At 62.7% G+C, this 13,530-nt stretch overlaps 1 protein-coding gene across 1 annotated transcript; it reads right to left on the reverse strand.

Moving 5' to 3' along the window:
- Window positions 1–7,790: 7,790 nt before the first annotated feature.
- LOC309595693 (regulator of cell cycle RGCC-like) lies at window positions 7,791–11,625 on the reverse strand. Its single transcript, XM_082322952.1, has 4 exons — window positions 11,407–11,625; window positions 10,819–10,899; window positions 9,703–9,765; window positions 7,791–8,435 (listed from the first exon to the last, which is right to left on the reverse strand). The coding sequence occupies exons 1-4, from the start codon at window positions 11,558–11,560 to the stop codon at window positions 8,428–8,430; spliced, it is 306 nt and encodes a 101-aa protein (XP_082179078.1). The 5' UTR covers window positions 11,561–11,625; the 3' UTR covers window positions 7,791–8,427.
- Window positions 11,626–13,530: the final 1,905 nt, after the last annotated feature.

Consider the following 13,530-nt stretch of genomic DNA (forward strand, 5'->3'; position numbering starts at 1 on the left):
CAAGAACGGAGCACCAGCTCGCCGGCCGCAGCCCCGGGCGGCTCCGCGGGATGCGGGCAGCCCCTCCTCGCCCTCGTGCACGGTGTGGTGCTCCCACCCTTTGGACGTGCCCCGAGCCGGGGCCTGCTCTCAGCCCCCCACCACCTCCCTGGGAGCAGGGGCTGCTGGATTTGGCCTTCCACCTTCTTCCCCCCGCCGGGCTCCGGGCATCGGGGCTGAGGCAGAGGGGCAGGCGGGCAGCAGGTCCCTCCCTAGGGATGGCAAGCACCCGTCCTCTGCCCGGAGGCCCAGCACACGTGGCAGCAGGGGGTCTCTCCTGCCCTGCTTGCTGGTTCCGTCCCTTTCTGGTCCCCTTCTCCCTCCTTCTCCCAGTTACTGTCCCCAGGTCTGGGAAATCCCCCGTGCCCTGCAGAGGAGGGCCTTGCCCTCGGAGCAGCCCCGTGTCCAGCTCCCGTAGGACTGACAGCCTTGCCACTTTCCCATTAAATGAACTAACTTCTCGTTTTTTTCCTCCTGGAAAAAATCAGCGTTTCTTTTCTCATTTGCACAGCATGCAAAAGGCCTGGAAGAACCAGAAGCAAACAGGACGGGGAGGTGCAATTTGGAAACCTGGGCCGCAGACAGATGCTCTGCGGAGCCATGGTTTTTGGGAGGGGGGAGCAGGGCTGCGGGGCCGGGGAAGAGAGGGAAGGAGAGGGCTCTGCTCCGCTCCGCCGCTGTCCTGCTCGTCCTGACAGCCACGGCTGCGGCGACCGGGATGCTCCATGGGGGAGCCTCGGGAAGAGAAACCCGGACCTGGGGGTACTTGCAGCCACACTCCGTGGGCAGAGCTGCCGGGACCCCATCCCCGATTTCCTGCCCATTGTTTTCTACGCCGCTTGCCCAGGAGCTTCACCAGAGGAAAGAAAAAAATCCCCCTGGCTGAATGTGAAAGTCAGATCCATCACATGAAGGCAGGGACATCCCCAGGGCCGCCTGCCTCGTCCCCAGCGTGCTGGGAAGCCGCTCAGTTCAGGGAAAAAGGAAGCCCTGAAATAGCCAAAGCTGGAAACACGTGGCTGGGGGAGCGGAGCTGGGAGCACCCAGCGTCCCAGCACCTCGTCTGCACGGCCCCTGCTCTGCCCCTCGGCATCGTTTTGTGGTGAGCCCGCTGCCCTTTGCCTCCCCTGCCACTGCGGTTTCCTTGTCTCCCCACCCACCCTGTCCCAGCAGACCCCAGTTCAAAGCACTGGGAGCTCCGGGACCCGTCCCTGCCATGCTCTGGGCCACCCTGGACCCGGCACCCCACTTGGAGAGCACACCCAGAGGGAGATCCCGGTGACGGGCGCAGCCTGTCACTGCTGCCTGCAGAAGGCATGGCCTTGTCCTGCTGCTACCAGAGAGCTCAGCCCCGCGCCCTCCGGGGCTGGGGATAAAACCGGAGGCGATCCTCAGAAAGGAAGCAACCAGCTTCGGGTCCAACCCCGGACCGCGACCGTGCGGGGATGGAGCTGCTGCCCCTGCGAGCTGACCGGGGGCAGAAGGACGGAGAGCCAGGTCCGAGCTGACCACGCAGAGGGCGAGCGGGAGGGAGGGGATGCTCTGGAGCACGCGAGGCTGCAGGGAGGGGGAGGATGCTTCATCCACCCCGTATTGGCAGGCAGTGGCTACCAGCGATATCTAGCCAGCATTGGCCTTCTGAGAACTGACAGCCAGCATGCAGCTGGGAGCCGACAGATAGCAAGGAACACACCCTAGAAAAAGCGAATATCACAGCAAAATGGGAAAAGAATTGAACTTTAAAACCTAAACATGCCCTACAGCGGTAGGACAGGCAGGCCGCGAAAACTCATGGGACACAGTGAGGAAAGGCGCGTGTGGCTGGGCAGCGCACTAACCAAACCATAAAGAATTAAGAATTACAAGAGAAAAAAAAGATATTTCAAGTCCAAAGATCACTGTATGAATAGACTGCTAGCCTCTGGTGCAGAAAATCGGGGGTGATTGTGTCGAGGAGGGTTATTTGCAGGCTTAGCTCCCCGCTTGAATGCAGGCTTGGTGCCAGAGGAATGGTGACACAAGGCTGGACCCTCCTGCTATTAGTTTAATTAGTTTAATTAGTTTAATTCTGAGGTTAATGCTCACTAAGTCAGCAGGGAGCCCTGGCCCGGATCAGGTGTGTTCCTCTGTGCTCGCCCCGACCTGGGCCGGTCTCGGCAGCGCCAAAGGGTTTTGGTTGGGATAGAAATGGGGCTCCTGCCCCGCGGTCCGTGGCTGCCCGACGTTGCCGCTGGTGGGGACTGCAGGGGGGCAGCTCCTAACGAAGTGGGGGAAAAGGCAGCAGGACAAAGTCCAGAGGGATGGGATAACCTTCCCCTGCCGTCATCCCGTGCCCCAGACCTGCTCTGCCGCCAAACGAAATACCGCTGGCCGAGAGGCACGTGAGGCTCGTCCGAGGCACGTGAGGCTCGTCCGTTCCCGGCCCCCGGGGCCAGCGGGCAGCCAGCCCTTGTCCTAGCAGAGCAGAACAATCCCGGGAAGTGACCCAGGGAGGCGAGGGGACAGGATGCCGCGCTGGCCGCCGCCGCCGGCATTGTCTCTTTGGATACCTGGGGGATGAAGTCAGAGCCCAGCCCGATGGAGGGGCACGGGATGGGGGTTGAGCGGGGAACAGCGGCCAGGAGAAAGGAACACAAAATCCCTCTGATCGCAGGCACCCGCCTCGGTCTCCACCTGGGTGAAACCTCAGCGAGGAGCCGGAGGAGCTCCTCTCCTCTCATCCTGGCATTCCCGCACAGCTGCGGACTGTTTCACACAAACTCGTTAGGAGGAGGATGAGCTGACGAGGACGCGGAGCCGGGGTCGCGGTCCGGTCCCACGGAGCCGGTGCTCCTTCCCGCTCCCCCAGGATGGGACCGCCGCGGGCGCTCCCCTCGCTGCTGCCAGCCGGCCCCGGGGGCACCTCGCACCCTCGAACCAGCACGGGACGAGTCGGGGCCTGGGTGGGTGAGGAGTGATGAGCCGGGCTTTTGGAGGGGAAACGTGACCTGCGCTGAGAGCTGTGCCTGCCCCCACGCAGCTCTTGCTCCGGCTAAAAAGCATACTGGAAAATACGCTTTTAAGTCAGGACCTGAAAGCGTCCCACTTCTCCCCTTCCCGTAAATGTGGAAAGACCCCCCTAAAACACATGAGAGGGCTTGTCAGGAAAGAAAGGCAGCAGCAGACGGCATCCCCAGCATTAGGTCACCTCCCAAAATAGTTACGGTCTCGTGCCTCGCCGGGGCCGGACTGCCCGGGCGGCCAGGGACTTCCCTGCCCCAGGAGGCTGCGGTTCCTCTCCGAGAGGCAGCGTGGCACAGACGGCCCCGAGCGCCGGCGGCCCTGGGCAGCGCCGGCGTCCTGCTGGCTGCCGGAGGAGAAAGCACCAGCTGGAGCTGGCGGAGCTCAGCGGTCCGGAGAGGACCGGAGAGCCGTGGTTACACGGGGATGAAGGAGAACTTTTGGTGGGACTGCTGAGGTCCTGACCCAAATCTCTCTGCAGTTAGACATCGAGCCGCTCTTGCTGCTAGGTTTTAAGCTCAGCAAGAGCAATAGCTCCTTGCCGTGGTGTTTCGGTGGAGGAATACCTCGCCTTATGTCCCTTTCTCATGGCTGACCTGGTCAGCAGGGTGCGACGAAGGAAATTCAACCTGTAATTTCTTCAGGGCAACTCTGGTGACTCTGTTTGCCCCCACAGAGGCTGGGAAGATCCCTCCAGGTGGGAGCAACTTCAGCGAGGAACGCCAAGCCTGGGCGGGCTGAGGGAGCGTGCCCAGCTCCACCAGCCTCCGCGCACAGACAGAAGCCCTGACATCTGCATGCTTGCCCTGCCTCCCCGCGAGCCTCGAGGGACGCCTCCGTCCAGCAAAAGGCTCCCCATCCCTTCTTCCTGTGGAGGAGGCACGGCAACACCTGCCCAGGGGTGGCCGCTACAGCGGTGGCCACCAGGGAGGTTTCTGGTTGCCCTCCGTGCGGCAAGGGAGGGAGGTGGCCGGTTTCCAGCCCGTGTGGCTACGGGCCGCCTCTGCTAAAGCTCCCACCTCCATGGCCCAGCCTGGCCGTTCGGGTCCCCAGGACGCCAGGAGATCTGCTCCTCTGCAAGCTGGCATCGCAGCTGAGCTGAATGCCCCCGGCCTGGAGGAGGGGGCTTGCTGAAGACCCTGTCAAAAGAGCGTTTGGGAGCCACTGCTGGAGCAGAGCCTGCTCCGCGAGTAACTAGCCCCCGCGGGCTCCAGAAAGGCTGGGTTTGCAGCTGGGCTTGAAGGAAAAAGTGCAGGCAGGAGGCCCGTGCAGTTGCCTCGACTCCGGTTAGCCACTTCCCGTCCCTCTGCAGCCCCGCGTGCACTGCTCTCGCTTCTAAGAAAACAAGCAAGCGGTTAGCAGGCAGCAGACCGCAGGGCGGTGAAAGCACAGCTGGAAGCGGTGCCAGCCTCGCAGGCGGCCCCGTGCAGGCACCGCGTGCCGGCTCCAGCCCGACTAGGGCTGGGTTTCTTCTCCACTGACCACGGCGGGCCGGGGGGCTGCAGCCTGCTTTCCCTGCCCTCTGCTGCCTGCGCCCCGACCAGCCCGGACCAGCCGCTCCCAGCTGATGCTGGGGGCTCCAGCATCCCCCGGGCAGTGCTGCTCAGGGGCTGACCGTCCCCGGCTCCTCCAGCACCCTCAGCTCCCGGTGCCTCTGGCGGGTGGGTGCCCACCCTGGCAGGTCCAAAGCACTCTCAAGACTCTTTGCAGAGCCCTCCACACAGTCCAGCCCGACCCTGCTGCTCCCAGGGCTCCTTGGCCCTGGTCCAGCCTCCTCCAAGCTGCTGTGGGAAGAGGGGCCCAGGGGAGGAACTGACGTGCCGCAGGACGTGCTTGGTCGCGCTGATTATTTTTGCAGCACCTCCGCCGCACATGCACACAGGGGCCATCCCACCCTCCCCGCCGACCGCCTGGGTCAGCCTCGGCCCTCCCTGCCCGTGGGTTTTCAGCCGCCCCGTGAGCACGGCCGGGAGGCAGCGGTCCCGCCGGGCTGCACAACAGCCCTTAGACAACTGCCATGGGCCGGTGGATGCCGTAGCCCCGTCTCAGTGCCACCCTGCCACCCAGGCGTGTCCCCAACCCCTGCCCAGGGTTCCCAGGAAAAAAATCCCAGCAGAGGAGCTGCCGGAGCCCCTGTGCCCGCAGGGGTCTCCTTGCAGCAATGTGCACGAGTCCGTCCTGGGGAGTTGGGCTGAGCGTCACCATTGCTGCTGTTGTCAGTGCAGGCTGGGCAGGACGGCACTGGCATTAGGTCCCATGTCACCCTGTCACCCACGTGTAGCACTGGCACTGTGGGGTGCCCGGTGCCAGCCCCACCATCCTCCCAGCACCAACCCAAGCAGATGCTGACAGCTATATCAGCGGGTGCGGGAGGTACCACGAGCCCTGGAGAGGATCCCGCGCAACGTGGGACAGCTCAGCCTCGCGGTGCGGGCAGCACCCACGTAGCCTGCCCGATTCGAGGAAACGCGGGGTGAAACCCACACCCCTCTCCTGGCAACCCCCACAACAAACAACCCCTCTGGAGCTTCACCGAGTCTGTTATTTTGTCACAGGGGTATATCAGCCGCAGCAGATTTGGGGCTTGAAAGTATTTATATCTGCAGCTGCTTAGCAACGTTTGCAGACGCGGTGCTCGTGCGAGCAGCACCCAGGGAAGGCAACGGCGTGGGATTCCCCAGGCCAGCACCGAGCATTGCCGCGACCCAGCCAGAGACCACGCTGTCGGGCGGGCCGGGGGTGATCTGTTCAAAATCCCCTTCCCACACAAGCTGGTAGAGCGCTTGTGATGCCCAGAGGCAGAAAGAGACCGTGGGCGGAATAAAATAACCAGAGTCAGAGCTAGATTGCGAGGGCGAAACGCCTGCGTGCAATGACTCAGAGGGGAAGAAATGTCCCGAGTGACATCAGGGTCGCCTCCATCACCAGCGTGCGCGGCAGGGACAGTCCCCGCAGCTCCTGCTGCCCTGGCCCCGTTGATGTGGGCTGAGTCTCCCCGCAGAGCGGGGTGCTCCAGCCCCCGTGGCGCAGCCGAGCATCACGGGCACATCTCCGAGCGTCACCTCCGCCCCCGGCCCCGCCGCACTGCGCTCCCCCCATCGTCTGGCTGCCCCTCGGCGGGGCCGGGGGGTCCGTTTGGGAGGCCGATCAGCGGCCGCGTCACGCAGCGTGGGGAGAGCGACAGCAGAAAGCGTCCCCACGCGTGATGTGACCTGCCCTGCGCGGGGCTCTGCGGGCTGCTCAGAAGCCCCTGCCACGCTCCTGCCCACGCTCCTGCCCGCCCTCCCGAGCGCTTGAGTTCGCAGGATTAATGCGTGTTCAGCAGACTTCTGGGACAGCACTAAGCCCCAGGCTGGCGGATTAGATGACCAATATCCTCCTGATCAGCACCCCGTGAACCAAGGGGCGATGGAAGAAGCTAAAACCGTCTCGTTTCCTGCTCAGGCGAGACAGTTGCGACAGAGCCGCACGTGGCCCCGCTCCACGCGGACATCACAGGGAAGGCAGGCAGCGCTGCCAGCCCAGAGGCGAGCTGGCCCCCACGTTCCTCCTCTCCCCTGGGCTCCTCCCGGTCATCCCACGGCTCCCGGGCAGCTTCTGGGCAGGGGAAACCTTGGGGGGACCGAGCATCCCTTACAACTGCCAAATCTTGCTCCAAGCTCAGCTGCCCCAGGTCGATCTCACGCCTGAGCCGTTCCGGCATCGACAGCACCTTCTGCCTGCCCCACCGAGCCCCTCACCCGGCAGGGAAGGCAGCGACCCAGCAAGGCAGGGGGTCTCACCCAAGGCAGGGGGCTGCAAACCCACATCCCCCGGGGACCTGCTCCCGGGGTTCCTGTGAGTGGCAATAAACCAGAGGAAGCGTCACCAGGGCACGGCCGCTGGGAAGCGGGACCCCGGCGCAGCGTCACCCCCGGAGCAGCGTCACCCCCGGACACCCACTCCAGCCTTTCCGAGCACATTGGGAACAAACGCACAGCTGCAAACCGGGCTCTGCGTCAAGGGACCTCGTTCGCCTCTTGTTTCTTTAGGCCAAGCAGGAAATATTCCCTGTAACGTATCTTTAGGGTAAAGCAGGGGGGGTTTCAAAAGAGAGTATCAGCAGGAGTGGGGCAGGTCCCGCAGCACCCCGGGGGCAGGAGGAGCGGGCGGTGGCTCATCTCCCCTAGCAGATGGAGGTGGAAAGGGATGGACTCTGCCCTCCTCTCCCACCCCACCTTGGGTGGCTTCCCCACGCTGTCCGGGAGCCAGAGCCCACGCGATGGGATGTCGGAGCAGCTGCCGCGGCCATTTACCTGCCCTGCAGCTCCCGCCGAGCCCCCCGGCTGCGCAGCTCCAGCCCTCCTCTCCCCGCTCCCCAGCAGGGCCAGGGCCACCAGGAGGGCTGGATCCAGCCCCGTCGGAGCAGCCAGGCTCCCTGCCAGCTCCTGGGGTCGCTCCAGGGAGACCCAAGCTCCCAGGCTGCCACGGACAGGGCTCAGAGCACGGGGAGGGCAGCCCAGCCGGCCCCACCTCAGCCAGGCGTAGGCAGGGAGGACCAGGGGGGTCCCCCGATCACCCACCCTCCTGCAGGCAGACAAATGCTGCTTAATTTGCTTCCCTGAGGCCTCTCCCCCATCTCTCCGATGCCCCACGGGCTGGCAGCCCCCAGGGCTGGGGCGCAGCACAGGCATGCCTGCTCCCACCCCTGCAGGCAGCTGCAGAGAGGAGCCCATGGGAAAAGGCTGGACACACACACACAGACAAGCAGAGAGTCTTGAAATCCCCTTCATAAAAATACATCTCATCTGTACAGTCCGAAACATCCTTTTTACAGTATTTACAGCAGCAGTCAGGGCAGCGGCACTTGGGGTGCAGGCAGGGGCTGCCTCTGAGGCCACCCGTGCGAAGCGGAGGGCCAGCAGTGGTTGTCACTGCCCGCGGCAGATGCTGCAGTGGGAACAGGCTTTCCTGCCCCAGGAGGGGACACCAAGGTCTCACTGATGGATCGCAAGCTGATCTTCCCTAAAATCCCCCAGGGTTTCTCCTCTGGCTTCAACAGTGGCATAGACCCCCCACCCCCAAACCCGCTCAGTCACAAGGGCTGCCAGCCCCCCTCGCCGGGCACAGCCCGCGCCGCCAGCCAGAGCTCATCCCATCTCACGCCGGCAGAGTCCCGTCCTGCGCACGGGAGCAGAGTGCGGCCCAGCCACCACGGCAGCCCAGCCGCCCGTCCCGTGGCTGGATCAGTCCCCGCTTGCGGCTGGCGCTGCCCTTGCCCGGCGCGGGAGAGCCGCGGCCCACGCGGGCAGGGGGTGGCAGGGGCGCAGAAGCAGGGGGTGCATCGGGGAGGCACGGGGCTCATCTGCTGTGGGTCCTCCTCTCCAAGCTCGCCGCCAAAAGCACGTCTCACATCTCTGCAGGACAATCAAGGGGGAAAAAAGAAAAGATTGGTGAGACGACTGCTGGGGGGAGGAGGGCTGCAGGGTGCACTGGGCCCCCCCGGGCATCACCAGCAGCAGGGTTAGAGCAGAAATCTGCTGGGGGGCCCTGGTCCCCCTCCTGCTTCGCTGCCTCCCAGTATGGCTCAGGGGCAGCCGAAGCAGCGCTTCCCACCGGCCACCTCATTTCGACCACTGAAAAGGGAAGGGAACAGATACTGAGAACTGTGACTTATGCAGCCTGCCTAAGGGGAAATATTTTATTATTTTTTTTTAAATCAAGTTCTCTCTGCCTCCAGCCTGCAACGCAGGGACCAATTTGAAGAGGAAGGGTGGCCTCTGCCTCAGTTTCCCCAGCAAGGGAGCTACTGGGGACCAGCCAACCTCACAGGCCTGCAGAGCTGCCCAGCACAGCATCACCGCCTTCCCCAGGGGTACCTACAGCCAAGCCAGGAGAAAAACTTTTGCAGGAGACCACGGCCCCTCTGCGCTCCCCGAGGGCTGGGATTCCCCTCTGCCTCCGCACAGACCCTCTGGAGCAGCTCCCGCGGCTTCGCCCCGAGGGGCACTGCCACAGGCACTCAGCGAGTCTGAACCCTCGCTTTCCTCCCTCCAGATGGGACACTTCCACAGGGCTGATTTTTTTCCAGGCTGGGGCATACCACAAGGAAAAACACTCTTTTCTTCCTGCTCACCTTCCCGCCCCCCCTTGGCAGAGAAAAGCCTTTGGGCAGCAGTCGGAGGGGTGCTGTAGGCAGAGAGCCACAAGCATCCGTACATCTTCCCGAAAAGGTAGATAGCTCTGCAGGTTGCACTGTTTGGCCACCTTTTTTGCAGGCCTTTTAGTCAGGACCAATCTGGCCTTCACACCCCTGGTCCCCTCCACCAGACAGCACCGCCACCTCTGCTTCACCAGGTGGGGGAAACTGAGGCACCAGCGAGGGAAGACACTCGCGCAGTGGAATTTCTGCCCCAGTTGAAAAAGCTGGAATGGGGATGGGGGGGGACATCCAGATGAGCCCCCTCCGCAGAAGAAAAGACAGAAGGATTCCACCCCTGCAGCCAAAACCAGGCTCTAAGCCCCCTGCAGCGGGAGCCCCAGCTAGGAGGGTAGCTGGGCCAGGCTCTACTAAGCCAGGCTCTGCTGAGCCAGAGGCAGCGGAGAAGCCCCAGCCCAGGCGTCCTGCCACGCTGGCTGCAGCCTGGGACTCGGAAAGCACAGAGATCGGAGCTGTGTACGTACCCTCCAACGCTTTATCCAGATCCGCAATGAACTCCTCCAGCTCCTGCGTGTCTCCGAGCTTAGCTAGCGGAGAGAAACACACCATCAGTCTCTCCCATTCCTCCCGCCCAGCCCTAATGTGGGAGGAGAGAGTTCCCTACCCCTTGCTTCTAACCACAACTGCTCGGGCTGCCTGCTGCTTCGGTGCCAGCCAGGGGCCGCCTGGCAGCGGCGGGAGGGGGCTACGGGGGCTGCGTGTGCAGCGGGGCCGATCCCTGCACAGCTCAGGAGTAACCCCAGCCAAATGCCTCAGCCCCAGTCGACACCTCTCTGTGGCCCACGCCTGCACCCAGCTGCGGAAGGCATCGAAACAGCACCATTAAACCTTCCCAAGCGGGTGCCCAGCACCGCCTGGCTCCGGAGTCCGGCGCTCGCACGGGGCTTCAGGGCAGCCCTAGCATCCCCCGTCCCCAGGGCAGGGTGCTCCAGGGCAGGGTGCCCCCCCGTGTGCGCACAGCCCCCAGCTGGCGGTTACAGGGCTGAGGAGCGAGGGGTTTCACCGAGGACGCTGCTTGAGGAAGGAAAACCCCAGGAGTAACTCGGACCTGCAGACACACAGCATTCCCGCGCCCCTCTGCCCCTCGCCTCCGGGGCTGGGATGGTGCCCGCGGGTACCGCGCGGGTCAGCGCCCCGTAACCCAGCCGGCGGCGCGGCAGGCTCCCCGTGGGGACAGCGGCGAGGCAGGGCACGTCCTCCCACGCACACGAGGTCGGTCAGCGAGGGCTCAGCTGAGGCCCGAGCGGGACGGGCTCCACGCGCGGTGGGAAGGGCGCTCACCTTCCCGGCGCCACCTCGGCCCTGCACCACCCTGCGCTTCCCAGGTCAGGAACAGAGCCCTCCCTGTGCCCCCCCCAAACAGACCTCGGGCTCAGCCTGGCCTTGACTGGAACACACCAGTCCAACTTCATCCCTCTTCCAGGATCCAGCCAGGACCCCGGGGCTCATTCCCACCTCCAAATCCTGCAGAGCCCCACTGGCACCCCCCCAGGGCAGCTGAAGGCCCGTTGCTGCTGAGCCAAGCCGGGCACGCAGAAGGAAGCCCTGGCATCAGCGCTCCGGGCAGATCTCAGCCTCACCTTTGGAGGGGTAGGCGTTGGCAGGGGTGTTGATGTCCTCCTCGCTGGTGTTGAGACTGCTTCCTGGGGACGCGCTGGTACCTGCGGATGCAAAACATCGGTCACTGTCCACGGCCGCAGGCACCTTATAAACAAGTTGTGGGACCAATCTCATGCGTGGCATAGGGTCCCTGGTCCACCCTGGCTCTCGGCCAGCCCATCTGCTCTTCCCCTGCTGCAAGGAATGCTTAGAAAAAGGGAACTGAGCTTCTCTGCCAAGCCAAACGGCACCAGAGATTGCCTGGGCACGGCCACGGGGAGTCCTCAGGGTTATTACAGCAAACTGGTTCCCTCTGAGCTCCCGGTTATCCGAAGCCTAGTGCAGTCCCGCAGCAGCCAACCCAGCAGAAGGAGCCCCAGCAGATGCTGGCAGGCCCTGGGCCAGGGTCCAGCGGTCACCACCCTATGCTACTCACCCAGCCCTCGAGAGGTGAGTCCGGCGGGACCAGCAGGTTTGCCACGGGGGAACCCCACAACTCCCAAAGCAACTACATCCCGACGGACACCATCCTCCCCCAGAAATCCTCATTCCCCAGCCCCGGGACTCACTCTCCAGCTCATCGATGCCGCTGTCGTACACGCTGTGCCCCGCTTTCCTCTTCAGCTCCTCCAGGTGCTGCTCGTATCGACACGCGGGGCCTCTGTCGAAGTCCTCCATCACCTCGTCAAACTCCCGCAGCAGGTCGCTGAGCTCCTCGGCCATCGCTGGGGCAAGAAGGCAGCGGAGTGAAGGGTTTGGGGCTGGGACCAGCAAAAGCCCGGGGGCCACCACGCCCTATATAGGCGGGGTGTGGGTGGGGCAGTGGGCGGAGCCGCCACAGGCGGCTCCGCCCACTGCCCCACCCACACCCCGCCCCACCCTTCCCCATTTTCCTTTGCCTCCTGGCTCCTTTGGTCCTTCCCGCAGAGTAAAGGCATTCACCACCCCTCGCCGTTAGCTGCTGGCTTGTGGATGGGGACAGCATTCCCTCACGGCGCTCTGATGTCATGGAATAGAATCACCGAATCGTTTAGGTTGGAAAAGACCCTTAAGATCATCAATCCAAGCATTAACCCAGCGCTGCCAAGCCCACCCCTAAACCATGTCCCTCAGCACCACATCTCGTCGGCTTTTAAATCCCTCCAGGGGTGGGGATTCAACCCCTGCCCTGGGCAGCCTGTGCCAGGGCCTAACCGCCCTTTCCATGGAGAAATTTTTCCTAATATCCAATTTTGACAAAACCTGGCTGCCTGCGTGGGCTCCCGTAGGTACAGGAGGCCAGGCATCACAGGGGAGAAGAGCCTAGTTACTGCACTATTGCAGATGGAAAGTATATCTCTACTGTTCATCTCCATTTTTGTCACGTTCTGGGTAACCATACCCATCGACCCATGCCAGCAGCATTTGGCACTGTCCCCGGTTCTTCCCAGCGCGGGGATGTGATTTCGCCCCTCCGATGCACAGCCTGTATTTAGCAGGCGTTGCACGTCGGCAGCCGAGATGCCAGCGGGGAGCGGCGCTGGAGCAGGCTCACCCGCCGCAGTGGGAGCGACCCAGCTCTGGTTTGCCATGCCCTGGTCGGGGATTTTCCACGGTGACGGACACAGCCCGGCGAAGGCGGGGAACCCCGGGCCGTTCCTCTGACGCTGGGTGGTGAGGGGAGCTCAGCCAGCGTTGGGCTGGTTCTGCTCCCCATCTCTTGCCTCCAAAGGCAAGAAACATTGAGTTCAGCCATCGCCAACAGAACGCTGCCCTTGCTGCGCCTTCAGCTGATGGCTCCTTTCAGCTGGGGTGAACTCTCACTGACTTTTCAGGTCAAACAAAATCAAGTATTGATCCCATGGTACTCAGCACTGCTTCAAGAGACCAGGGCAATATTATCTGCTGGGTGAGTGGGACCCCTTTCCCCTCTGGATTTAACCCCTCCAGCCGTTCCTCTGGTCTCAAAAATACAAATAAAGTAATGCTTTGCTTAAAACTGGAGGAACTCATTTTGAGTCACTTATGTTCTTTCAGTTTGCCATGGGAACCTGAGTTGATAAAGTGTTACATGATGTCACGCAAGACGTAAGAAGAAAAAGGATCCTGCTTGCTTTGCTGCTGACTGTAAAATCACTCACTCGCTCATGAATCTGAGTAACTCATCCTGCCGCTGCAAGATACTCCCCGTTGTACCCTTCTTAAGGGGAGTACCCTTCTCTAAGCTTGACTCTAGCTGTAAAAACCCCTCCCGTGCTGAGTGGCCCAAGATGGTTTTGGTTGTGGTGGTGCTCACAACCAGCCAGCACCCACCCCCAGCAGCAACCCCCCCCGGCCGGCACTGGGGGTCCAGAAACACCCAGACAGAAACTTTCAGGTTGTTTCAAAAGGGGAAATCACAGAGGCTTGCAGGTTCAGCTTGGGGAGGAGGGGAAAAGAGCCTGACGTAACTAAATCTGAAGCATAACAAAAGCTAACCGGCTTTTTCAGAGCCCTCCGGAGCGATGCTAATGCTTCGTGAGCGACGGTGCTTTGCAACTGATTTGTAAAGCGGGGTTTATTTTGCGAGGCTGAAATAAAACAAGTCATAAGCACATACTTGTGCGTGCCAGGCAGCGACAGCCGCTGTGCTTCTGAGGGAGAAAAAAGCCTGCGTGTTGCTCGGAGGAGGCACCCGCCGGGCTGGGCTGCCCTCAAGTGGAGTTTTTGGCAAT

This window comes from Platalea leucorodia, assembly GCF_965183815.1.
Source record: "Platalea leucorodia genome assembly, chromosome: 10".
NCBI classification, from domain to species: Eukaryota; Metazoa; Chordata; class Aves; order Pelecaniformes; family Threskiornithidae; genus Platalea; species Platalea leucorodia.

Bases quoted from the DNA above. Each gene is read 5' to 3' on its own strand.
- LOC309595693 (XM_082322952.1), bottom strand. From the start codon at position 11,560: ATGGCCGAGGAGCTCAGCGACCTGCTGCGGGAGTTTGACGAGGTGATG. The intron at 10,900-11,406 runs GTGAGTCCCGGG...TTGCATCCGCAG, and splicing joins CGGCATCGATGAGCTGGAGA to GTACCAGCGCGTCCCCAGGA. The intron at 9,766-10,818 runs GTGAGGCTGAGA...TCTCTCCGCTAG, and splicing joins CAACGCCTACCCCTCCAAAG to CTAAGCTCGGAGACACGCAG.